This window comes from Sturnira hondurensis, unplaced genomic scaffold (assembly GCF_014824575.4).
Source record: "Sturnira hondurensis isolate 20B ecotype Veracruz unplaced genomic scaffold, ASM1482457v3 Scaffold0018097, whole genome shotgun sequence".
NCBI lineage: Eukaryota > Metazoa > Chordata > Mammalia > Chiroptera > Phyllostomidae > Sturnira > Sturnira hondurensis.
Genome location: NW_028090728.1, coordinates 3061846 through 3085853, shown reverse-complemented (window position 1 = coordinate 3085853; position 24008 = coordinate 3061846). Strand labels below are relative to the sequence as shown.

The window sequence follows — 24008 nt, the reverse complement described above, 5'->3', positions numbered from 1 at the left end:
GGCCTCCCACTGTCCACCTGTAACAACAACAAGCTCTTTACCGATGTGTTTTGTCCCTTAGTTTCTCTCTTTGTCATTGCTTTCATTGGGTCCTCTTTGGCCCAGCCCAAAACTGTCAGTGACTTAATACAGCTGGATGGCCAGCCAGCTGTCAGAGATGCCTGCGGTGACATCAGAGATCAGGGTCTACCTTTGAGGTAATTGTCCCCAACCTTGGCTGGACATTAGAAGCACTAGGAGACCTTTTAATACTTTTAATGCTCATGTCTCACCCTAGAAAATTTAAATCAAAGTCTCTGGGAACAGAACCTCTATTTAAAAATCTCCCCAGGTGATTCTATTATACAGCAAACCCTGAAGACCATTGCTTTAAGCTCTAAGCCTTCCAGTTTAAGATCGCATGCCTTCTTTCAGCCTTAGTAGTGAGGCTCTGGTCTCCCTCAAGCCTCTTCTTCCTGCTTACAGACCCCAGTACTGGAGGGTGAACAGGGCGATGCCGCAGATGGAGCTTGATGGATGTTATGTCCCCTAACAGCCTTATTGCTTTTAGTCTCACTGTGGCAAACAGCTGCTTGTTTTTTCCACATCTACCTGGCTGGCCTTTAGGCAAGAAAGCGGTTAAATTGTGTGGAATTGCAGCACTCTGTGTCTTCCAGGAGGGGTAGCAGCAGCTGAAGGCCTTGTGAACTAGAATGTGGAAATCTCCATATAAGGCCGAGACTGCTTCAGCCCGTCTGCATGCCACTCAGCTGCCTCCTCTCCAGCTGCCTCCTCTCCACAGAGACCGCTCAGACAAGGCCGGAAATGCAGCCTTTGCCCCAAAGTGCCTTTAGCCCCCTCTCTTTCCCTTCCCCGTATCTTCCCTACTGTCTTCAGTTTTCTCTCCTCTCTTCTTAACCAATGTGTCCTCAAAGAGAGGGTTCAAAAACTCATGCTGAAAGCCTGAAAATATAAAATACTTACTGTCTACTCCACCCATTGCTGAGTAGTTGGGTGTATGGGGACTGTGACAGCTGCTTCTTCTGTAGCTCACTGGAAGGGCTTCCAGGCAGGCAGAATTGTGTACCTTTGGAAATGAGTGGAATTTGCCAGGCTGAGGGCAAAAGGACTACAAAAGCACTGTGCTCCGGTTCAGACAGTCCTTTCCCACAGGGCACTGGTTAACAATTTTGAAACCACTGTGTCCCCATATTGGCATTGGTTGGTTAAGTGAATGTATAGCACTATTGGAATGCGAGGTTACAAGCAAGCAAGGGAGAGGCTAGAATTAACCATATGGTACTGGATTAGAGTTGAAGATATCAGTATGTTTAGCTTCATAGAGACAAATAAAGAGAGAAAGATCCAGGGAGATAATGTGTTATACAGGGTTATGTGTACCTGTATTTCCTTGTTCTGTCAGCTGAGGCCTAGAGACAGCAAAACCCCAACTGCAACAAGCACACCTAGCATCCAGGTCTTGGTTTCTACTTTCATTCTCCAGTAAAAAGAATGAGGGCTCTTTGGAGAAATGGCTGATTCTGGGACTGGGAAATGAAGTATCAATGGAGTTGCCCTTGAAGGGTGGGACGGACACTACCTAGCCAGGAAGCCCAGACTGGTGTCCAGCCACAGGACACAGGGAACTGGGATCATGGGAGTGAAGCTAAAAAGTGTTTGGATTCTGGTCGTGGTCAGAACATTATCAAGGGATTTCCCTTTATCTCCCCAAGACCCTGGGTACTCTACTGCTGTGACCTGTTGTCCTGCTCACTCCTGCCTCTACTGTGGGATGAGTGAGGCCTGAGGATGGGCAGCCAGTGAGTGAGTGAGCAGGAGGGTGACTGTTAAGGCTTAAACTAGCATCCTACCCAGGACTAGTTGTACTTCAGTTACAAGACTCTTTCAGACTGTTCTGTCTGATTAAACCAAGGCAGCAGACCTGATAGGAGAATTGAGGAATAACTCATTCATCAGCACTTCAAGGACTAGCAGCCTTCCACTCCCTCTCTTCCCCCTCATATCCCGAGCTTGGATGTGAGGTCAGACCCTCACTTCACTCCTCCTCTGTCAGGATTGTCCTCCCCCTTACCTGTGCCTCACTCCCTTGCCTGCTGCTTACCTGGCCCTGGGGAAGCCTCTCCCTCCTGGCCTGTTTGAAATGACCTCACACCCCAAACTCCTTTCTTTTATCATTGCTGTTTCATTTTTCACTGTGGCCCATAACCACAACCACCTAACAAACACACTGTATTTATTTTGCTTGTCTGACTCTAGATTGTAGGGTAACCTTCATGAGGTTGGAGATTTTTGTGTTTTGTTCATTACTGTATTCCTAATACCTAGAATCGTGCCTGGCACATACATAGTAGGTGCTCAATAAATGTCTGCTAAATGTATGAGTGCTGCTGGTAGCAGTTGCTTTGTTTTCCTGTTTTTCATATATCTACAGTGTAGAGGATGCCAGCCTCAAATTTATGGGAACAAAATGTTTGTTTATAAAATAAAACCCTTAATAAATATGCTGTCTCATCTCCTGTGGAACTTGGTCTCTCTATCCAGACAGATGTGATCCTTGTGCCATGAGGAGTCTTTTAAGACACTTACTGTCTGTTTTCTGGCCTGTGCATGGCATTGTCCACAGGCTGTGTTCATACCTGTGTTTCATTGTTGATCTCCCTGAGACAGGAACCACTTCTCACTCATCGCTGGGTCCCCAAGGCCTGGCGTCCAGTACATATTTGTTGAACTAATGCTCTTTGGAGACAGTGGCCCTATCCCCAGTCCCTCCTCAGTTAACCCTCATTCTCTAAATTAAATAGCCTCAGCTCCTTTGGTCTACTCCTGCAGGACATGATTTTGGACCCTTTTCTCCACTGCTTGTTGTTCCTGTGAGCTAGGGTCTGTTTATTTCTGACCTCTGTCGAGTGCTGACTTGTGTAAGTCCTGTCTCTGAGCCACCTTCTCTCTGTTCTTATGTGGAAAGCCCAGCTTTGCCTGGAGGAAGATGGCCTCCTTGGGCTGGGCTTGAGGCTTCCTGGAGAGGCATTCAGAGCAGGAGAAAGAGACTGGGAAGGGAACCAGGGAGGAGAAAGGCTGTCTCCAGGTTGTTTGTGAGCTGTCAATACCTGGCACCAGCACTGACCTTCCTACTCCCAGCTCACCATGTCCAGGAAGCCGTCCGGTGGTCCTGAGCCCCGTGGATGCTGAAGTCGATCCTGCCTGGCTGCCTTTGTGCCCATGGCCATCTGACACCTAGGGCTCTGCTTCCTTAGCAGCTGGGTACTCAGTAGTATTTCAGGCCCTCCAGCTGCGATGGACATGATTCTCTGCCAAAAGGAAGCTGTTTCTGTTGAGCAGCGACACAGGCTGTCAGCACAAACACACTGGTTTCATGCTCCTTTGCATCTGAGAATAAAGCTGAGTTCAAGTCCTTTTCAGCCTCCCTTATTCCTCAGGCTCTGCCCTGTGGGGCTGCTTCTGTACTGCCCTGCTGCCCTGGACTCCTCTTCCCTGGCCTGCCACATCCTTGCCCCAGTGAGCCCTTCTTCTCAGCCCCTGGCCGTCTCCAGGAGGTCTTCTCAGCTTCACCAGTTGGATGGGTCTCAGGTCCTCTGTCTCTTTAGCTCCTGTGATTTTGGGGGGCACCCCAGTGTTGCTGCTAGAATGGGTTTGTGTCCCAAGGTTAACTGCAACAAAGGCTTGACAGGGGCCGCTGGCTTCTTTCTCTCCCCTCTCCCTGCCTCTGCTGCTTCACTTCTTGTCCTGCCTGTCTGAGCCCCGTCACTGTGGTATCAGCCTAGAAGAATCTGTTTTCCATAAAGGCAGAGGCACAGAGATGCCAGAGAAAAGGTAGCTAGCTGGAGTATAGGCCAAGTACAGAGAAACAGAAAGGAAATTTAGTTTTTTAGTTTATCACCTGTTCTAACCCTGAGTCACTGAGGCCCAAACCCAAAAGCAGTCATCCCTGGCTGCTTTTTTTTTCACCCACCACATACCTGAAGGTCATATGGCTCTACCTTCTTTATATTCCAAATTCAGCCACTCTTTGCCCCAAGTGCTGTAAGCATTCTCATCCAACCGTCTCTTCTGCCTGCCTCACTTGTCAGGGTCAGGCTGCTGCCCTCTCTCATCTCCATTGCAGATCACGTCCCTTGGCCCAGCAAGCTGTGGCCACTGGGGATTCCCTTTGTCCTGCTTGCAGGCCTGCCTGCCAGCCTTTTCAGGTCACACCCAGCTCCTCCCTTCCCTAAGGCCTCAGAACTAACTTTTCTTCTCTACTGGGCTTCTGCTTGGACTGTGTGTGGGTCCACCTCCTCAGGTATTTCCTAGTTCCCTGCCTGATTTCCTTTTATTCCTATCACTTACCACTACCTAACTTCGGGGAACTCTTTGTTCTTCTCTTATTTTCCTTCATCACCGCAAGTATAAAGTGAGCTTTTCTTAGAGTGGGCCCTTGGTCCTGTTCTCACCTCCATTCCCAGCACCAGCCAAGAACAATACCCCCTCCACAAGGTAGATGCTCAGTAGATGGCTCTCAGTCAGCATGCACCTATAACTGAGTGAACCAGTCTGCCCCTAAACATTTGTCTTGCTGGTCCTGAGATGATGAGGTGGTCTTCTAAACAGGACCATGAAAATATCTTCTCTTGCTCTCCGTAGACATGATTATAAATGTAAAGGGGAAGGAGACAGGCTCAGGAGTCCTGACTTAAGTCAGGCAGGTGACAGTGTTCTTCCTTCTGGAGCCTCTTAGGTCAACTCCCAAACTGACTCACCAGGAACAGAGGCTGAGACAAGGGACATTTGTGCAGGCAGAACAGCCAAGGAAGAATAAAGGGCACAGGTGCCAGATGGAGATGAGGGCAGGCAAAACCATGAAGGCAGAGTTTAGTGGTTTCGCTGATGGGGGAAAAAGATGGATTTACTTAAAGGGCTGGAGCTAAGGAAATGGCTTTCTGGTTCTGGGGTAAACCAGGCCAGTGCACTAAACCGTACTAGTCCTGTGTAAGGCAGAGGGCTCATACTTATAACAGATGCTCATTTGTATGTTGCTTGTGACATACAGCTTTCAGAAAAATAGTTATTTTATTGTTCAGGTATGGCTATGGTGTAGGGTATTGATACCCTATAGCAGAGGAACACAGCAGGATTCTGGGCGGGGACCCATGCTTCAGGCTCCCACGCTTTTTTTGTGGGTGGTGGGATATTGTTCCTACCTTTGAGCTAGGGTGGGAAAATGGGGAGAGGTAGGAAGCTGAGTGGTGGGAGATCTGTGCCCGCTGAGGACTCTGTTCTGTCCTCCCCTCTGGGAAGGACCTCACACAAGGCCACTGTGAGTTGGGCCACAGTTGACCAGGCTCCATGTATAGAATGACCACTTCCACACAAGGAGCATGTTGACCTAAATGAGGCACTTCCTTCTGTCTGGAATCCCAAGTTGCTCTGTACACTTGTGTGTATGTGTCTGTGTGTTTTTAAATATATATAACACAAAATTTACCATCTTAGCCATTTTTTAGCCATTTTTAAGTCTGTAGTTTGATGGCATTAAACACATTCACATTGCTGTGGTGTCATCACCGCCATCCATCTCCAGTCTTCTCACACTGATACTCAGACCTACTGAACAATCACATTTGTCCTCTTGTGTCTGGTGTATTTCACTTACACAGTCCATGTTGTATTGTAGCATATGTCAGAATTTTACTTCTTTTTACGCTGCAATAATATTTCATTGTATGTATATACCACATTTTTCTTTCCTTGTTCATCCATCAGTGAACACAAAGATACCCCCAAAGGTGGGTATCTTCCACCTTTTGACTATTGTCAGTAGTGCTGCTATGAACATGGTGTATAATTATCTGTTGAGATGCCGATTTCAGTTCTTTCCGGTATATACCTAGAAGTGGAGCTGCTGGATAATGTGGTGATTGTTTAGGGGTTTTTTGGTTGTTGTTTGTTTTGTTTTGTTTCCAGAAACTGCCATGCTGTTCTGCACAGTGGCTGTACCATCATATCTTCCCACCAGCAGCACACAAGGGCTTTCTGATTTCTTCATGTCCTGGTCAACACCTATTCTCAGCATTTTTATTATAACCAACCTAATAGGTGTGAAGTGGCATCTCATTGTGGTTTTAATTTGCATTTGCCTAGTAACTAATTATTCTGAGCATCTTTTCATGTGTTTATTGGCCACCTGTATATATTCTTTGGGGAAATGTTTATTCAAGTCTTTTAACTTGTTTTCTTCCTTCTTCAGTTGAGTTGTAGGGCTTCTTTATGTAGTCTGTATATTAATCCTCTATCACATATATGAGTTGCAGATATTTTCTCCAATTCTGTGGGTTGCCTTTTCACTCTCTTGATAATGTCCTTAAAGGCACAAAAGTTTGTAATTATGATAAAAGTCCTGTTTATCCACTTTTTCTTGTTGCTTGTGCTTTCAGTGTCACATCCAGTCACAGTCAGATTGAATGTTATGAAGCTATTGCCTTCGGTCTTCTAAGAGTGTTATGGTTTTTGCTCTCAGATTTGGGTCTTTGATCTAGTTTGAATTCATTGTTGTGTATGGTGTAATGGGCCCTTGGTTCTTGTTGGTTCAGCTGAGGAGGTGGAAAGCGATTCTTCCTGTATGATTCTGCCCCCAGTCTTAGGAGTAAGGTTGGCCTTGGCTGTGTGGTGAAAGCTTCCCTGGCAGAGGGCCCTTTGCTGCTTGGTGGGAGCCTGGGCATCTTGCTGCCCAGCCAGCAGCCTGCACTAGCAGGCCAGTCTGGCACAGCAGGTGCAAGAAGGAACTTCCTGGCCTTGGCAATAAGCAAAAAGGGTCCTTGTTGTGTTCCTTTCTCTTTTGAAAAATAAGTTTGGCATACCCTAATAATGCTGCAGGAATGCAGAGTTTGGCTGGTTGACAAAGCCCTGAATGGGTCATTTCTGCAACACTCCAGCCTCCCCAGAGCACTTTGGCATATAGTGCAGAGCACTTTGAGCCCAGTATTGGGCTCACTGGTCCCTCCTCCCACAGCTTCCTTAGGTACTTGGGATTAGCAAATGCTCCTTGTGTTCCGTTGAATCCATGGAAGCCCTGAATGCCTCAGAAAGCCCACACTGCTCCAGGATAAGGCCAGAATAGAATGCTCAAAGAGGAACCTGCTAGGGACAGGACTGTCATCTCCAGCAGGGCCACCTCGCAGCAGAGTGCTCAGTTCGGTCTTATGTGGAGACAGAGTCAGAGCCTGATAGATCAAAAGGTGGCCCCTCGGGGATGGCTGGCCCTAGCTGCTGTGTTCTCTTCCTTTTCCTGTGGTAGAGGGCGCATGCTCAGGTGGGTTAGGAGCTGGAAACCTGGGCTCTGGTCCTCATGCCTCTCTGGGCCTCAGTTACCATGTCTGGAACATGGAGGCAAGGGGAGAAGGGGCATTAAGCACCTTTCAGCTCTGGGTTGGAGGGAGCAGCAGGGAGTGTTCTTTCCCACAGGAACCTGAGTGGAGCTGCACAGGCTTCTCGAAGGGCTGGCCTACTGGCTGCTGTACCCACCCTGGTTATTTTCTGAATCTGCAACATTTTGTTTTTTTAGCGTACAAATCATTGTCTTCAAGTGTATTCACAGAGTTGTACAGTCATCACCACAATCTAATTTTAGAACATTTTTCATGCTCCCTCAAGGAAATCCTGCACCCCTTAGTTATCACCCACTAATATTCTCTCAGCCCCTGGCAACCACAAATCAATCTACTTTCTGTTTTTACTGATTTACCTCTTTTGGACGTCTCACATAAGTGGAATTATGCAGTGTCAGTACACCCACCTCTTGACCTTTTACCTTTATTGTCTCTATAATAATAAATACAACTATGTCTACAATAGCTGCTCCAGTCCTGGCCCCATGCCTGGTGGCTGCAGAGCAGAACCACGAGCTCCTGGAGGTGGAGTTTGCTTTCTGGGCCCTGACTCTCCTTCACATCGTCTCATGCCCCTGAAATAGTGGAAGCCTTGTTATGGTCAGGGCTTTACACAAGTGTCATGTTGCTATTGCTTACAAACATGGGGTTTGGTACAGGTGAGTATTCCTATTTTATAAATAAAGCATACTTATAAATAGAATATTTATGCCCTGGCTGGTGTAGCTCAGTGGATTGAGCGTGGGCCTGCGAACCACACGATCGCAGTTCGATTCCCAGTCAGGGCACATGCCTGGGTTGCAGGCCAGTTCCCAGAGCAGGGGACTCATGAAAGGCAACCATACACTGATATTTCTCTCCTTCTCTCCTTCCCTTCCTCTCTAAAGATAAATAAATAAAATATTTTAAAAAATAAAAAATAGAATATTTATTATGTATCACGTATTATTAAATCTTTATTTAGACATAAAGCATAAATATTTATGTATTATAAATGAATCTGCAATATAATTTTAGAGGGCTGGTTTGTCCGGATCGCATTAAAAAAACATGTACTGAAGCTCATTTTGGTCAGTGCCAGCATAGGAGTATAGAGGAAAATCTAATTAGTTTTATCAAGGACCTCACAGTCTAGCATGGAGAACAGATAGGCAGGCTCATCAGTGGACTAGGGTCTATACGCAGAGTTGTTCCCTTCGGAGAGGACAGGGTGACTATTCAGGAGGTGAGGGATGTGAGGCAGGCATTTCTGGCATTGAAGGAGGCCAGCCTGTTTGGCAAGCAGCTGTGGGTAACCCAGTTCTGTGAGCAGGGGCAGGAGGTGAGGCTGAGGTGGTTGAAGGCCTCAAACACAGGATAGAAAACTTAGGCTTGAGACTCTTGGAGCAGCTGATGCAGAGAGTGGCCTGGCCAGATCTATACTTGTGAAAGGTCTTTCTGAGGCCAGTACTGGTGACTACAGGGAGACCATCGTAACCAAGGCTGGCCTAACCCTGGGTTCTTCTTGTTGGAACAGTGCTGAGGATCCAAGCGCTGTGCCTGGGGGAATAGAAGCCGCAGACCTCACCAATGTATGCCAGCTACTTTTGCTGCATACCTCCCCACTCCAGCACCCCCCCCCCCCAACACACACACATACACACACACAGAATAACTCCCAGGTTTGAGGCTTCCACCTCCCTGACTTGGTTTGCATCAGTAGGGAATGGGATGAGGAGGATGAAACACTTAGAACTAGACCGGGTGTGCCAAGGAGCTTGTGGAGAAGGGGGGTTAAAGACACATTGCAAATGAGCTGTCTGATGCTCCACAGAAGATAGACACCCCCTCACACCCCTTCCCATTTGTTGGAGTGTGGCCAGAAAACTAGACTCTGATCTTACCCAGGGCCTCAAGTGGGGATGCATGGAGGATGTATGCGAGCTGCTTGCTCTTATATAAACCCCTTGGTTTGGCCATCCTTTGAAAGAGCCTACTGTTAGCCACCTTAGGGCCGGTAACTGGCCTCCGATGTTGGCGCAGAGCCCGGGCTCTTCCTCCCCTCTCAGGAGGTCAGCAATGTCTGGAGCATCTTCCAGTCTATCCAGGCCCGTTCTCTTCACCCTGCCAGCCTCCTTTCTGTCCTGGATAGGAGAGAAATGTGCCCAAAGCTTTCTTTCCATCTTCCTGTGACAGGCATTCAGGGAAGGTATATTGAATAAACTGTCTTCTCCCCACCACTGCTGGTGTGTGGTGGAGAGTGCATGTCAGTGCTAAAAAATAAGAGGCGAAGTGCTAGGGTTGTGTGCTGGTCTGGGCCCTCGCTTCATGGAATCATCTCTAGTCTGATGACAACTTTATGGAGTGAGGCATTTCTTTATTGTGGTGTAAAATATACATGCCATAAAAATTCGCCATTTTAACTCTTTTTAAAAGTGTACAGTTCATTGACATCTAGTACATTCATAATGTGCGGCCATCACCACTTTCTAGCTCCAGAACTTTCTTATCACTCTAAACGGAAATTCCTCAGTCCATCTGTCTCTGTGTGTGCTGCTCCCCACCCCCNTGTCTGCACCCCCCCCCCCCCCCCCCCCCCCCCCGCCCATCTCTAGCAACAATTAACCTGGTTTCTGTCTCTGAGGATTTTCCTGTTCTGGATAGTTCATCAAAATTAAATCGTATAATATTTGTCCTTTTCTGCCTGGTTTCTTTCACATAGCACAATGTTTTCAGGGTTCATCCTTACTGAAGTATTTCATTCTTTTTATAGTTGAGTAATATTCTGCTATATGGCTAAATGACATTTTGTTTATCCATGTATCTACTGATGGACATCCGCATTGTTTCAACCTTTTGGCTGTTTTCAGTAATGCTGCTATAAACACTTATGTACAGATTTTTGTTTCAATACCTGTTGTCAGTTCTTTGGGGTGTATATACCTAGGAGTGGGATTCTTGGGTCATGTAGTTAACTCCATGTTTAATCTTTTGAGGAACTGCCCAACTGTTTTCCACAGCTGCTCCATTTTACATTTGAAGTGAGAAATATTTGCCCCATTTAATACTTACAGAAGCAGGCTCACAGTTTGCAGCTCGCCCAGCATGAGAGAGATGATGAGTGGCAGACTCTGTGCCAGGCTTGGGGCTCACCTGGGCTAGTGGGTTATAGATACGGAAAGCCCAGAGTCTACATCTGGTCTTTAAACCTCTGTGGGGAGGAAGGCTCTAGGAGCATAGTTATTTTTGGCTCCAGCCCTCACTCCCATCCTGGGGTGTCCTCACCTCCAGCCTGGCTGATGCAGCATCCTCCTGGGGACAGTTGAATTGTAGCAGGTTGGTGTCACATTGAGACCTAAAGGGCAGGGAGGGGCGCACAATCACAGCTCCTTCCAGTGCAACCGCGTGAAATCGCAGAAACACACCTGGCACCCGAGGACTTGCAACGAGGCTATGGCGCGTGTCAGCTTTGGGGCTTCTCTGCAGCCTATGTTCCACTGAGGGGATGATTGTAAAATTGCCCTGTATACTATAAGGATGGGGAATTTCTGAGAGGCTGACAAAACACTGGACAAGGGGCTTGGATGGTCCTTTGCCATTCATAGAATGTCAATCCTATGGCACTTGTCCATCTCAGCTGGCCTGGGGCTCCTGGGTGCCAGGACAGGGGCTTTGCTCACTCTAGGTCTGGGTGGGGTCATGACCTCATGGGTGAGTCTTAAGACTCCTTTTTCATGGGCCTTTCCAGTTTCCTCTAAGACCTTGGGCTTCAGGACTATCTGCCTGAAGAGTCCTGCTTGCTGGGAAGGACTGTGACCTTGACTAGCTGAGTCAGGCAGCCCATTCTACACCTTGGTGTCTAGGGGATGGTCACTGGCACTGCCTCATGAGAGAGGATCTGGTGACTCATCAGACTTGGGTCCTGTGAGCAAGTGAGTAGTTCCAGGAAGAGCCGGATGGTCTCTGTGATCTGTGAGCCTGACTGGTGCCTATGAATTGGGTGCAGTACTCAGCAGGGTCTCTCTAAGTGCTGCCTTCCTTCCATAGAGAACTCAGGTCCAACTTCCTCCATCGCAAAGAAAGGACGTGACCTCTCCTTGGACCTGACATGAGTGGCCTAACGAAGCCTCCAGTACAGCTGCCCACCAGGCCTCTCTGTAAGGGAGCTCTTGGGCACCACTGTCATTGCTTCTAGGGAGAACTGAGACCCTGTGTGATCCCATTGTAAGCACACCAAACTCCAAAAGCCCTTCACTGGATTAGGCCTGGTGGGCTGCCTACTGGTTCTGCCAGTAACCTTGAATGTGACCTTGTACAAAGTGGTTGCAAGGACCCAGGAAAAAAGGCACTGAGGAGGAGCCCAAGTAGTTTCTGGTGGCTCCAAAGGGCACCAAGTCCCTTCCTCACTGAGCCCCAACTTAGATGCCTGTAAACTGGGCAATGATGGTGCCTGCCTCTTGAGGCTATCCTCAGGTGCATGGGTCACACCTGTAACTGCTTGTTTAGAGCCCTGCCCAGCCCAGGAAGTGATTACTATGATTCTTGCTGCAGGGCTTTTACTGAAAGGTAGCCTCTTCATATCCTACCTGGTGTGTGCTGAGCCCCAGCTCCTGGCCATGTCAGACATGCTGGCTGACTGCTGTCACCAGTGTTTTTCCTACTTAAGTCACTTGTGGCTGACCAAAGATAATACAGAATGCATACATACAGGGAGAATATTTTCCCATAGTTTCCATGTCACATGTGTATACAGATGAGTGTGTTCATCCTATATGAAATTTGCAGTTCTCTGTCAAGGTCAGAGGACTTCAAGAAATACGTGAACTGTTGCAGAAACTCAGTGGATGGGGTTGGGCTTCACCTTGAAAAGTTCTTTCTGATACTGAGATTTTGTGAGTACCTCTTTGCCAAGGGGCAAAGCCTTTGTTTTTGTGGGACCCTTGTTTTCCCATCCGAGAGCGGGGTCCACAAAATGGACACTTCCCATTCCACCCAGGTCTTTCATATGAGTTACCTCTAGTTCCAGAAGCACAACTGCCTAAATCAGAGCCCTCCACTCCTCACCCCCTCGATGGTTGAATGGCCCCTCTCTGTGTTTCTGTCCTACTTTCCTCTTCTTTCCCTCTGGCTCTGGGAAGCTTGCCTTCTTACATTCCCAGAATCCAACAAGAAACGAAGGAGGCCTGTTTTTCCTAAAATGCACCCCCTTGGGCCACGGTTGGGTATGGAGGTTCCCAGTGTGGTGAAGCCACTGTCACAGGATTTTCCTAAGTGGGCCTGTGACAGGTGCCTCACCTGCAGTGGGCAGAGGTTCCCTCGGCCTCTTGTGGGCCAGTGGGCAAATGATAAATAGGAAGGCTGGGTTTTCAGCAGAGTGTGGTCATATCCCTGGAAAGAGAACCATGTCTCTTGCCCTCCTGCTTGGTTACCTCATGCTTAAATCATCATTAGCCATTTAGCAGCTCTGCCATTTAGGCTGGTGCAATACGGAGGCCAGAAAAGGTCCAGAGTTCCCCAGATGGCTAGAGGGCCATTGGTGACATTGCTGGGTGAGGACTGAACCCATAACGTGGCAACATAGCAGAGCTAGATGGCCTGCAAACAGCCATTGCTTTTTCAGAAAATGAAATGAGCAAAAGTAGGTAATGTTCAGCCTTGTTGAAGGCCTGGATTCCTACCCTCTGGAGATGCAGAATTAGGGCAGGGATGTTGCTGGGCAGAGCTGGCTTCTCTACTGACAACACTGGGAGCAAGGAGTTTTCTTGCTGGGTTTGGGCTACAGCCTAGATATTTGCCCTTGCTCTCCTAGCACAAGGCCCAGGCAGGCACAACCAGGACGTGGATTGTTAAGGAGCAGCTCTCTCTCTCTCGGTGTTGAGAATGGAGATGGGTATGGCTTGCTCCGGCACGGTGGGGGAGGCCTGACTCCGGCCTGGGGGCTGTCTGGATACCCCTGCTTGAATCTGCCCAGCTCTGTGCATGTGGGAGACACAGCTGAGGGCGGAATAGTGAGGGGGCAAATGAGGTGGCAGTATTGCTAGGCTTGGAAGGTTGTGGGACCAACCAAGCGTAGCATTCAGGAAGCACACAGAACTGTGAGAGGCATCCTAGAGGTGCTGCTGGTGGATGCAGAAGGCAATGTTTCCATGGCAGCTCTCGGCATGGACCTGATAGTTTCCTTCCTTAAGTGACTGCTGCTCTCTCTGCTCCCTTTCCTGCACATGTAATAGGACTAGACAATGCCTGCCACGTGGTAAGCCGTATTTAAGTGGGCATGGAAGAGGTACTTGTGAGATCCTGACACACAGGCAGTGAATAATGTTCACTTTCTTCAGTCCTAGCTTGGTATGCTCTTGCCATTTATTGGCACTTCTGGAAGGAGGTAGAGCCCTCCTTTTGGACATAGAGAAACCAAGGCCCAGAGAAGCCTTGCTGAGCAGCTGGTGACAGAGTCCCGTGACCCACGTTCAGCTTTAGAGCTGGCTGGAATATCTTGTCTGTAGTTGGTGGCCCTGTGCCCAGTGAAAACAATGGCTATGCAGGAATGTCCTCTTGGTTAATCCTTCACTTAGTAGGAATTTCTCAAAGGCTTCTTTTCTTGTTTTTGCCGTTCTACCCCTAATTTCAATGTCTGACCACTTTGTTGTCAGAAAAGGAAAAGAAGTTACTATTTGTTGTTCCAGCACTAGCTTTGCAGCCTGGAAAGGTGATGGTAGTTCACTTGCCTCTGGTGGGCTTGGCCTCCCAGCCTGCCTTCAAGGATGTGGCTTCTCTCTGGCCCTGTCCTTGCCTCTAAAAATAACCTTGCTATTTTTAAATCACCTCCTCTGGAGCTTTTTTTCACTGCCTTCTTAGATGAGTAACCTCTCTAAAACCAGGCTGCTAGCTTCCTCTGTTCTCTCAGCTGTCCTCAGGGACCGGTCCCCTTCCTGTTTCTCCTCCTTTCCCACTACCAGCTGGGATATTGTTTTCCAGAGAGGAAGGAATGTCCAGCTGGGTATCCTCTGAGAAGAGCAGGCATGTCATCCTCTTTCCAGGGGTGGGGGGCAAGTAGGAAGTGGAGCTTCGAGGGCCAGGGTGAGGCAGAGCACACCCTGTGCCTCTCTTGTAATTGGGGTCCATGCTCAGGTGCCTGTCATGAAGCCACAAGAGTCAGAAAGGGCTTGGGGATATGAGGATGGTCTGTGCTGCCCTATTGTGCCTCTTCAGAGCTGGCCTCTGAGTGTCCCTGCTTCATCTTCTTGCAGCCCACAACCCTCCCTCAGGGCACCATCAACATGAACCAGTGCACAGACGTGGTGGATGGAGAGGGCCGGACGGGCCAGAAGTTCTCCTTGTGCATTCTGACACCTGAGAAGGAGCATTTCATCCGGGCAGAGACCAAAGAGATTATCAGTGGGTGAGTCTGTTCTGCATTTTGGGAGGCGGTACTCCCTGTCCACCAGCAGATCCCTGGACTAGGTTTTTTTGGCACAGTTAAGTGGCATTTCCATCACTTTCTTCCCTAAATGCCTCTGTTCTTCTGAGTCCCCTCCCTCCACTTACAGCACCACTGTGCCCAGTCACCACACCAGAAACTGACTTCACCTTCCATTGTCTTTGCTTCACCCATGTGCTCCGCCAAGGCTGCCCCAGGGTCCTGCCTGCTTGGAGGCTCTCCTCTGCTGGGACAGACCTGCTTCTGGGGCTGCCATGCCTTCCTTAAACCTCTTACTGGTTTCCCTCCTCTCCTCTCACTGCACCTTAACCTTCCGTCACTTTACCACAATGGGCTGAGTCGCTAAAGCACTATAATTTTGCCTCTCTACCTAAACCCCATCACCTGGGGGTCAAATCCAAGTTCCTTGGCTGCCCTGGTGCCCCTTTCCAGCCCTCCAGCCTCACTCCCTCCACCTTAAGCACTGAGGTGCTTGTCACTGTGCATTCCTCAGCTGTCCCCCATCTCTGTGTCCTCCCTCAGTCTGAAATAATCCCTAGACATCAGGCTATTAAAGTCAACCTGAGTGTCCACTGTTCCAGGAAGCTCTCCCCTGCAAGGTTCTTGGCTCCATCTGCTGGCTCTTATAAAAGAAAGAGATTGTGTGCACATCTGCCTCCTCAGCCAGGGCTAGGCCCTTGACAGTGGAGGCCATGTTGTGTTCGTTGTGCCCAGTGCCCACTTACAGGAGTCATTCCAGGGCTGCAGTGCACACTGGTTCTTTTGTCCAAGTGGAAGAGTGGAAAGTCTCTGGGTCATCCCACTGCCCTGAGCACACTCCAGGCAGAGGCTTAGGGAAAACCCTAGGAAGTGGAAAGAGGGCCCAGGTTTTCAGGTAGCAGACAGTCTGGAGGGGCTGAGCTTGGGCTCCTGAGCCCTTGCAACATCTGCCTTCTAGGAGCCCCTGCTTTTGGGGTATCTGCTACTGGCTCTGTATGGCCCAGTGCATGTGGTACATGCACAGTGAACATGTATGGCTGGAGCACAGGCCCAGTGAGAGAAGGCTTTTGGTTACCCACTCATCCTTTAAGACTGAGAAGGCTTTTGGAGGAGTAAATCTGGGTTGGGCTGAGGGTAACCCCTCAGCTCAGATCCTGTGATTCCTCACTCCCAGACTTACTTTCCTGGCCACCAGCTATCAGCTAAACAATCAGCACACACTCCTGAGGCTGTCCCAGAAGGCCATTGACCAGGCCTCTTTCAACCCCAAAGTAAAGATTTACCTCTGAGTGCTAACAATGCCAGCCCTTCTCTGTGTCCCAGCTTGGAGTGCTGGTGGTCACAGTAGCCTCCAGCCAGGGTGCTCCCAGTGCAGCTCTAACTCACATTGCAGCTCAGCCCCACAACCTGGCCCTGGTCACAGGCTAGAAGCAGACTTAACCTGGAACCTGGAATTCTGGGAAGAAGTAGACCAGTGTTTCCTGCAGTACCATCCCCTCTGGAGAGAGCCCTGGGCCATTCTTCACGACCAGGCCCTCTCCTGACCTCCATTCCTCCTACCCGCCTTCCTCTAACCCAGATGTTATAAACCTCCAGTGAGGCAGGCAGTGGTCATATCAGGGCCTAATGTAGGCCCTGGTTCCAGAGACGATGACTGAAGCTCAGGGGCTAGGAGACATGCAGGGTTGTGATTAGAGCGCAGCAGATACGAGATCAAAGCTCTCTGCTCTTCCTGTGCTCCCCTGCTGCCTGTCCTGATGCTGATCTGGAGTGATCTTTTCACCATGTGTGTCCCTGGACAGTTCTGCAAGGCTTCAACACGGCCAAGGTGCCCAGTGCCCTCACCATATTACCGGGACTCCCTCCCCACAAAAAGGGAATTTATAAAAAATTATGTATTCCTACATGTTCAACCTGCAGTCACCTTCAAAGTACTCTCCATTTGATGCACTAAACCTATCAAGATGTTTTTACACTCCTGAAAACAGTTTTTGCACTTGTCTATTTTGATGCCTTTTAGTGCTTCTGCCATTTTTTTGTTTCACCTCTTCCACATTGGCAAAACGTTTCCTATTGAGGACTTTTTTTCACCTGAGGAAACAAACAAAAAAAAGTATCTCAGGGCAAGATCAGGTGAATAGGGAGGGCGGAGCATGGGGGTCATGCCATTTTTGGTCAAAAACTGCTGAATACTTAGCATGGTATGGACAGGTATGCTCATCAATCACCCTTCACGAAATGGGAAAGTGAGTTGAAAAAATCTTCAGAAAAATTCACTGAGGTCAAACGCAGCCTCTCACAACAACACTAGCTGGTGTGCTGATACAGATGGGTTCCTACAACACTCTCCTAGTGGGGGAAGCCTGTGCTACAAGGGGCCTGCCGAAAGATAATTCTGATTTTGGGGGGAGGTTCCCTCTCATATAGGTACGGCCCAGAGGTGGGTGAATGGGTTGAGGAGGTCAGCTGCTTGCTTAGCCCCTGAAGTGACCTGTTGTGGGGAACTTTTGTTACAAGGCTCCTTGTTTCTGCTTTGAGAGCAGAAATCCCTAAATGGCCCCCAGTTGCAACCCAACTGTGTGCTAACCAAATCCATTCTGGAGGGCAGTTACAGAGTTGAGTCTAAGCCCTGAAGGTCAGGACAGTGATGGAAACAGTGACATGCCCTGCACTCTGAGGCCAACAGTCAGCCCTGCCTCTCCACCTGGGTGGAGCTCACGTCATCTCTGACCACTTCATCACAGTGGTCATTGCAGGGTCAGCATCCAAGCCTGGTCTCAGCACAGTCTGTGCCTATCCTGCCTGTGCTTTTGGTACTTCCTGCTCTGGCAGTGCCAGGCTCTAATCTGAGCTGGTGTGAAGCCTGGCCACTGGGTGAAGCCTGGACCCACGCAATAAATACTTGGACCACTCATCAAGGCAGGGTCCTAATCCCTAAGAGCAGGGATCTGACTTCCTCTCATCTCTTTTCTCCCTAGATGGTTAGAGATGCTCATGATCTATCCCAGGACCAACAAGCAGAACCAGAAGAAGAAGCGGAAAGTGGAACCTCCCACGCCACAGGTAGGTGATGGGTTTGCCAGGTGGCTTCCCCGAGGTGAAGCTAGGGAGAAGTGAGAGCACTGTGGGAGGTTAGAAGGCCTCATGACCCAGCTGAAAATGGGTTGAGGAAAGCGTCAGGTCAGAGCTGAGGCAGTCATCAGCCAGTGTGTCCCCCCTTCCTCCTGATGGTTTGTAGGCTGCAGTCTACATGCTCCTCTCTGAGCCAAAGGGAAGGATCCATTACTGGGACAGCTAGGGTGGTCTGCTCTTGTGCTTGGGGTTTCCAGTCAGGGGGGCAGGTGCTGAGGATCAGTAGTGCACAGCATGTGTCCCTTCTCCTACCTGTCCTGCCTGCTGCTGGGGGGCAGAGAACAAGCTGGGAGGGGCTACTTGTTGACTCCTGAGGTCCTAGCCTCCTCCACTCAGCCCTTCCTAGGGTTTCTTCATTCTGCCCCATGATTTCCAGAGCATTCTATTTGAGGCCACTAGTTTCTGAAAGCTGAACTACTATCAGGGTCCATGCTTCTTGTTAGGCGGTTCCATGGGGTGATGTGCACCTCTCCAGAGGAGAGTTGGGGGATCTCTGGGCTGGTTTGCCCTCCACAGCCTGGAGCTAAAGGTGTTCTGGTTTCAGATGGGACTGTGTGGGAAGCCTAAAGCCTTAGGGGCCCAAGAAGTGGTTAGTTCAGATCCAATCAGTGGGTAGCTGGAAGCATTCTCTGATGCACCCTACTATGGCAATGCAGACAGAGAGCCCAGGGTTCCCCTTCAAGAAGTGTCGTAGGCAATTGGAAGTGGGGGCCACAAAGAGTACAGGCACCCTGTGGTTTCCTGAGAACATCAGAGAGAGGAACAAGCTGGCCCTGTGGAAGAATGAGGTTCAATCTGCAGGGAGGGCACAGAGCCTCTGGGCCCTGGTTGAGGGTCCCAGCAGAGCCCCAGGCAGGGAGAAGAGAAAGGCTTGCCCTAACCAGACCCTTTGAAGCCTGGGCCTGGGAGGCATGGATTCCTGGGAAACGCTTCTTACTCAGGGCCCTGTTTATTCCAGGAGGAAAGACTTCTGCTTTTCTTGGTGCCCAAAAACCTAGAGAAGGAACAATAATCTACTCTTTGTATGACCAGGACAGGAAGGATGGAGATCTTACTGCCCTCCCTGCAAATTCCAGAGCTGGGAGACCAGGGGCCATGTGTTTCCCTAGCCAGGTGTGTAGGCTGGGAGAGGGGGCGGGCTTTATCAAGTAGGGCTCTGGAAGCCTGGCTCCTTTGATCCACTCAGCCCTTCTCAGGCCACATGTGTTGTGAGTTGCCACCTCTGCTTCTTAGGCATCTTCTTTTCTACTTGGGAGCCTGCTATTGTACCCTACTCCAGGTCAGAGCCCTTCTTCCCATTGGGTCAGTTTTCATGCCTTGGAAGTAGAAAGGAAGGCTTTCACTGAAACCCCTCCAAAGAGGGGGTCTGCTTAGCACACAGAAGATGCACAGGCCCCCTTCTTACCCTTTTTTGTCTCTGCTCCCTGCTATGAAAACCCTTTCTAAGCAGCCAGATAAACTGTCACATTGTTGACAGTCCTGAGCAATGCAGCTGTCCTAGCCACATAGGAACTAACACATAGAAAACCTAGTGCTTCCACTCCTTCCTCTTGTACAAGCAGCCAGGGTGTGGGTCACCATGAACTCCATCATCCTCTTTGCCACAGCAGTGACATTGTGGGGGGCAGAGGTTAGTACCATGTAGCCCTGGCCTGGCTGGTACATAATCTTACCCTCCACGTACCTGCTCTAAGAAAGAAAAGCAGTGTTACCCAGAGACCAGGCTTCCCCTCATCACCCACCCTCTACTGGAAGCCAGTGTGGCTTTGTTTCTGTTGCCAGACTATCCCTCTGTTCCTGCTCACTGGGCCTAGAGGCAGGAAGAAGCAGGGCTACCACGGAAGAAAAAAACTCCACATGGACCTTGGCCACTGTTCAGGGCCTTCGTGCTCTGGGAAAATCCTCCATAAGTGGGGAGCATGAGCAGGGACCTGTGACTGCTACCGGCCTTATACAGGGTGGGGAGCCCAGGGCCAGATCTGGGTCTATACTCTGTTTGGTGCTTATGTTGCCTAAATGCCCAGTCACTGCCTTTTAGATCTCAGGCCTGGACTTTTCTCTCTGGAGATCCCTGCCACCCCACTTCTCCCCAGTGCTAGGGTCACCCCAAGCATCAAAGAAGGGTATGCATGTTCCACAGGCACTTTACCCACAGGGTGGGGCTCAGAGCACTGGCAGCCAGAGCCATGGCCCTCATGGGCACAGCCACCTGCTCCCTACTCTTTGGCTCTTTTTGACAACCTCTGCCTGCCCTGGTCTAGCATCCCTTCCACAGAGGGGATCAATTCACCAAGAATGGTCTTCACATTACCCCTGCCCAGCTCTGTAGGAGGGATCCAACTCTACCCTGAACCCACTAAAAGCAGCCCAGCTTCTGGCTTCTGGCCTTTGAGCAGAAGGCCCTGGGTTGCTGAGAGGGGGCACAGCATGGAGTAAGAGGGCAGTGTGCTGACTGGAGGGACAGGTGGCCCTGCAGGTGGGTCTCCTTAGGTCAGTGGTTTTGTTGGAGCCCTCAGGAAACTTAGAAATCATTACTGTTTTTCTCCAAGAAGTCCACTTCTTTTGAGGGAGTCAAAGCTCGCGGGAATCTCCAACCTGGGAATTGGGTCTGCAGGCAGTTTTGACACAGTGAGAAGTCATATGTGTCCTGAGTCTGTGGGAAGAGCCATCCTGGCTTTATCTGTCTCGTGAGGTCTGGAATTCTTGCAAAGCTATAGAAGGCTTTGACCCAGCAAAATGCCCATCTTCTCATATTGGGACACATGGCACCTGGGTTTCTCACTGGGTCTTCCAGGATATCCATCCAAGGCAAACCTTTCTACCCAATCCTGGGCCTTTCTCCTGTTCCTATGGGTGCCTGGGACTGGGAAATGCTTGGAACTCCACTTTTCCCCTTACAGGCTGTGCAGGCTTCCTCTCTCTCTCTCTCCCCTGTGAGGTCAGCTGGTGTGGACTGGATGTTGGTAGTGCCGAACCAGAGCCCAGTGTAGTTGATACCAGCACCTATTAATAAATAATCCACCAGTGGTTGTGATGGGTCTGCCTGCACACACACAAAACCTGTGTTGATTGTCTTTAACCCTCACAAGGCCCCACATCCCGGCTACATTAAAGTAGGTTTCTAATAATGAAACTTGGCCACTAGGATGGGAGTGGGAGGCACTCCCACTCCCAATTTTACACATTCCTCAGGCTTTGGAAAAGACAGTTAAGATGTACCTCACTTTTGAGAGGCCCCCAAAGCCATTTAACCCCTTAGCAGCAGGTATCCAGGGCCTTGAGCCAGGCAGGGGGCTTATACCAGGGTTCGAGCTGGTGCTGCAGGGAAGGTGATGGTCCTGCCCCACCCTTGCCTGGGCTCTGGTTTGCAGTGCTGAGTGAACATTCTCTGTGTACTCTGGAATTTGACTCCCTGTGTCTCAGTGCCTGCACAGCTGCTTCTCCTGTGGAGCAGCACCCATCTGACCTGGACAGATGGGACTGAAACTGCTCCCATCTGGGCTGCGGAGTCCCATTGAGCTTGTTTGGATGGGAGGGGATGGGAGCAGATTTGAGTGGTATGTTTTGTTTGCATCTAATGACTCTTTCCTTTATACAGTATCCTGAGTGTTTCATTTTAACATCCCAGGACCAAAAATAAGAGGGTAGGTGAGGTGGAGGTTTGGCCCTGATGTGGATACTGTGTGTACAACATGCTTGTCATTTACCCCCAGTAGGCCTGTCTCATGGTGTGTTCTTCTCCCCATCTCAGCTGCCTTTACTCATATCCAAAGCACCTAGAAGTCTAGGAATGACAGGCTCTGAACTAGCAACTTGTGGTCTTTAATGCCTGGTCTGCTGCTCTGGGCTATGTCTGGGTTTATGGGCAGGGAGAACTTGAGTGAATTTGGTGTTGAGGTGACGAGCAGAAAACGGAAGCCTTTGCTGTATGTATTTGCCAAGCCTGGCCTGAGGCCTATGGAACCAAGCACTTTGGGGCTGCTTGCCGGAGCTGCAGAGGAGAAAAGGCCACACTGCCATCCAGAAGGAGCTTCTACCCTGACTAGGACATTCCTGTTTCCTGAGCCTTCCCATTCTGGGAACTCTGGACTCTGACATTGTATAGTTGATCTTGGTGTCCCCTGATAGCCATACCCAGGCACCCAAGACCTGTGCACCAGCTTGGGCTGTGTGCTCTTGTGCCTGAACAGATACCACTCTCTCTCCCAGGAGCCAGGGCCAGCCAAGATGGCCGTCACCACCAGCAGCAGCAGCATCCCCAGTGCGGAGAAAGTCCCCACCACCAAGTCCACACTCTGGCAGGAGGAAATGAGGGCCAAGGACCAGCCAGATGGGAGTAGCCTGAGTCCAGCTCAGAGTCCCAGCCAGAGCCAGCCTCCTGTGACCAGCACCCTGAGGGAACCTGGGCTAGAGGGCAAAGACGGTAAGCAGTGGCCAGGTTGGCTCAAGTGCTCACCTCTGAAGTACTGAAATAGACCTCTGTCCCTACAAAGCTGGCCCTAGGGCCACTCAGAGCTTGTACAGCTCGTCCATGAGCCCCTGCTCAGGCTCTCTCACCTTCTGTATCCATCAGCCCTGGGCAGGGCCTGGCCTGGGAGGGGGCTGGGATCCCCGGGCTCCAGCTTGGATTTGGCCCCTCTAGCTCTGGAGTCCCATCCATGAAGGAGGGTAGCCCCTGCTCAGTCAGCCCAGGCAGGCATTGTGAGAGTCCACGTGCTCTGTGATGAGGTCTGTGTATGAGGAGGCCTCTGTGTCCTGTCCAGTGTGGCTGCCTTGTCTTCTTGGCCAAGTGAACTGCAGAAGAGTCCACTGTGTCCTGAGAGCAGTGGTAGTTACTGATGCGGACCCCGGCTCATGAGGCCCTTGGCATTATGGATGAGATACGAGACACAGTCACACAAACTACCGAGTCCTGTGGAGGAAAAGGGACGCATAGCCTCTCTCTCAAGAGGAGAGCGCACCGACCCTTGCCTTCACAGGCATTTATTGCTTTTCTGGGCACATTACATGATGGTCCTCATTTACTATGCACAGGTTCGCTTTAGGTGGTTACCTTTTACAGAAAACAAAGGAGAGGATGCCTCTAATTACTTCAAAGAGAAGGATGCTGCAGACCAAGGGCAAAAGTGGTTGAACCCGTTACACTCCATATTGGGGAGGTTTAGCACAGACTTTAGGAAGTTACAGTAAGCACTTGCTACCTCAGTTTAGGGTGAGGGAGTTTTAGCAAACACAAGTCTCAAAGTGGCCTAGGTACAATGCAGGCCTGACTCCCCGTAGGAGAACCTATCCGTGGGCGTGGACCCTGTGCATCGGACCTCGCTTTCCACTGGGAGCTGGGCCCATACCACGCAGAATGGTCTCCTATAAGTTAGGGTTGTCTTCTCCTTTTCCTCACTGTCCCATTCTGCCAGGCCCCTAGATGAAGTAGGGAAGACGGTGCTGGAAAGGGAACAGTGGGCACCATCATGCTTTCCCCACCGAGCACTTTTGGGGTTGCCTGAGCAAAAGCAGGGCAGCCGCCTCTGCCTCCTTCCCTTGTCTAAGCCGTTGAAGGCTGTACAATACACAGCCTGGCCTTTCCTATTTATACTTTGTCCAGATTATTGAAGACAACTAGATGATTGTGACTGACCCAGCTCATTCAGGCCAAAAAGTACTTTGCACTTGCTCTGGCCGTAAGTGTCCTCAGTCCTCATTTGGTAGCACACACCCATCTGTGTCTAAAATTCACTCATGCCTCTGGTTTCCATAAATGTCCTCTATCCCATCGTTCCCCAGAATTTACTAAAAGTTGGTTCCTCCTTGATATTTGGTAAGAAGTAGTTGTTGGTAGGACATCTTTTTTGCAAGGAGGAGGAACCCATTTTTTCACTCATGTCTCCAGTCTGGAAGTGTAAAGCTCCCTGACAGTGTGGCTGTGAGGCAGCCAGGCTAGGGGAGGAGTGGATGGGGCACAGTGGAGAAGAGATGTATTTCCATCCCCTTCCTGCCCTTGGGGAAACACATTGGCCTTTGGAGATGGAGGTAGAAAGGTCTGTGTTTGGATCTGTGTGGACCTTTAAAAACATCCTCAGAAACCCAAGATGGCAGCAGGC

At 49.9% G+C, this 24008-nt stretch overlaps 1 protein-coding gene across 9 annotated transcripts in view; it reads left to right on the top strand.

Annotated features, from left to right (window-relative positions):
- Positions 1–24008, top strand: part of MPRIP (myosin phosphatase Rho interacting protein) — a 164776-nt gene that overhangs the window by 78204 nt on the left and 62564 nt on the right. For 7 of the 9 annotated variants that reach the window (XM_037068876.1, XM_037068877.1, XM_037068875.1 and 4 more), the window contains exons 4-6: positions 14609–14760; positions 17757–17841; positions 22120–22333. In XM_037068876.1, coding sequence (XP_036924771.1) covers positions 14609–14760; positions 17757–17841; positions 22120–22333 — 451 coding nt within the window. Of the gene's footprint in view, positions 1–10648; positions 10698–14277; positions 14379–14608; positions 14761–17756; positions 17842–22119; positions 22334–24008 lie in introns of those variants that run through there. The other 2 variants (XM_037068874.1, XM_037068873.1) reach the window with 2 other exon arrangements.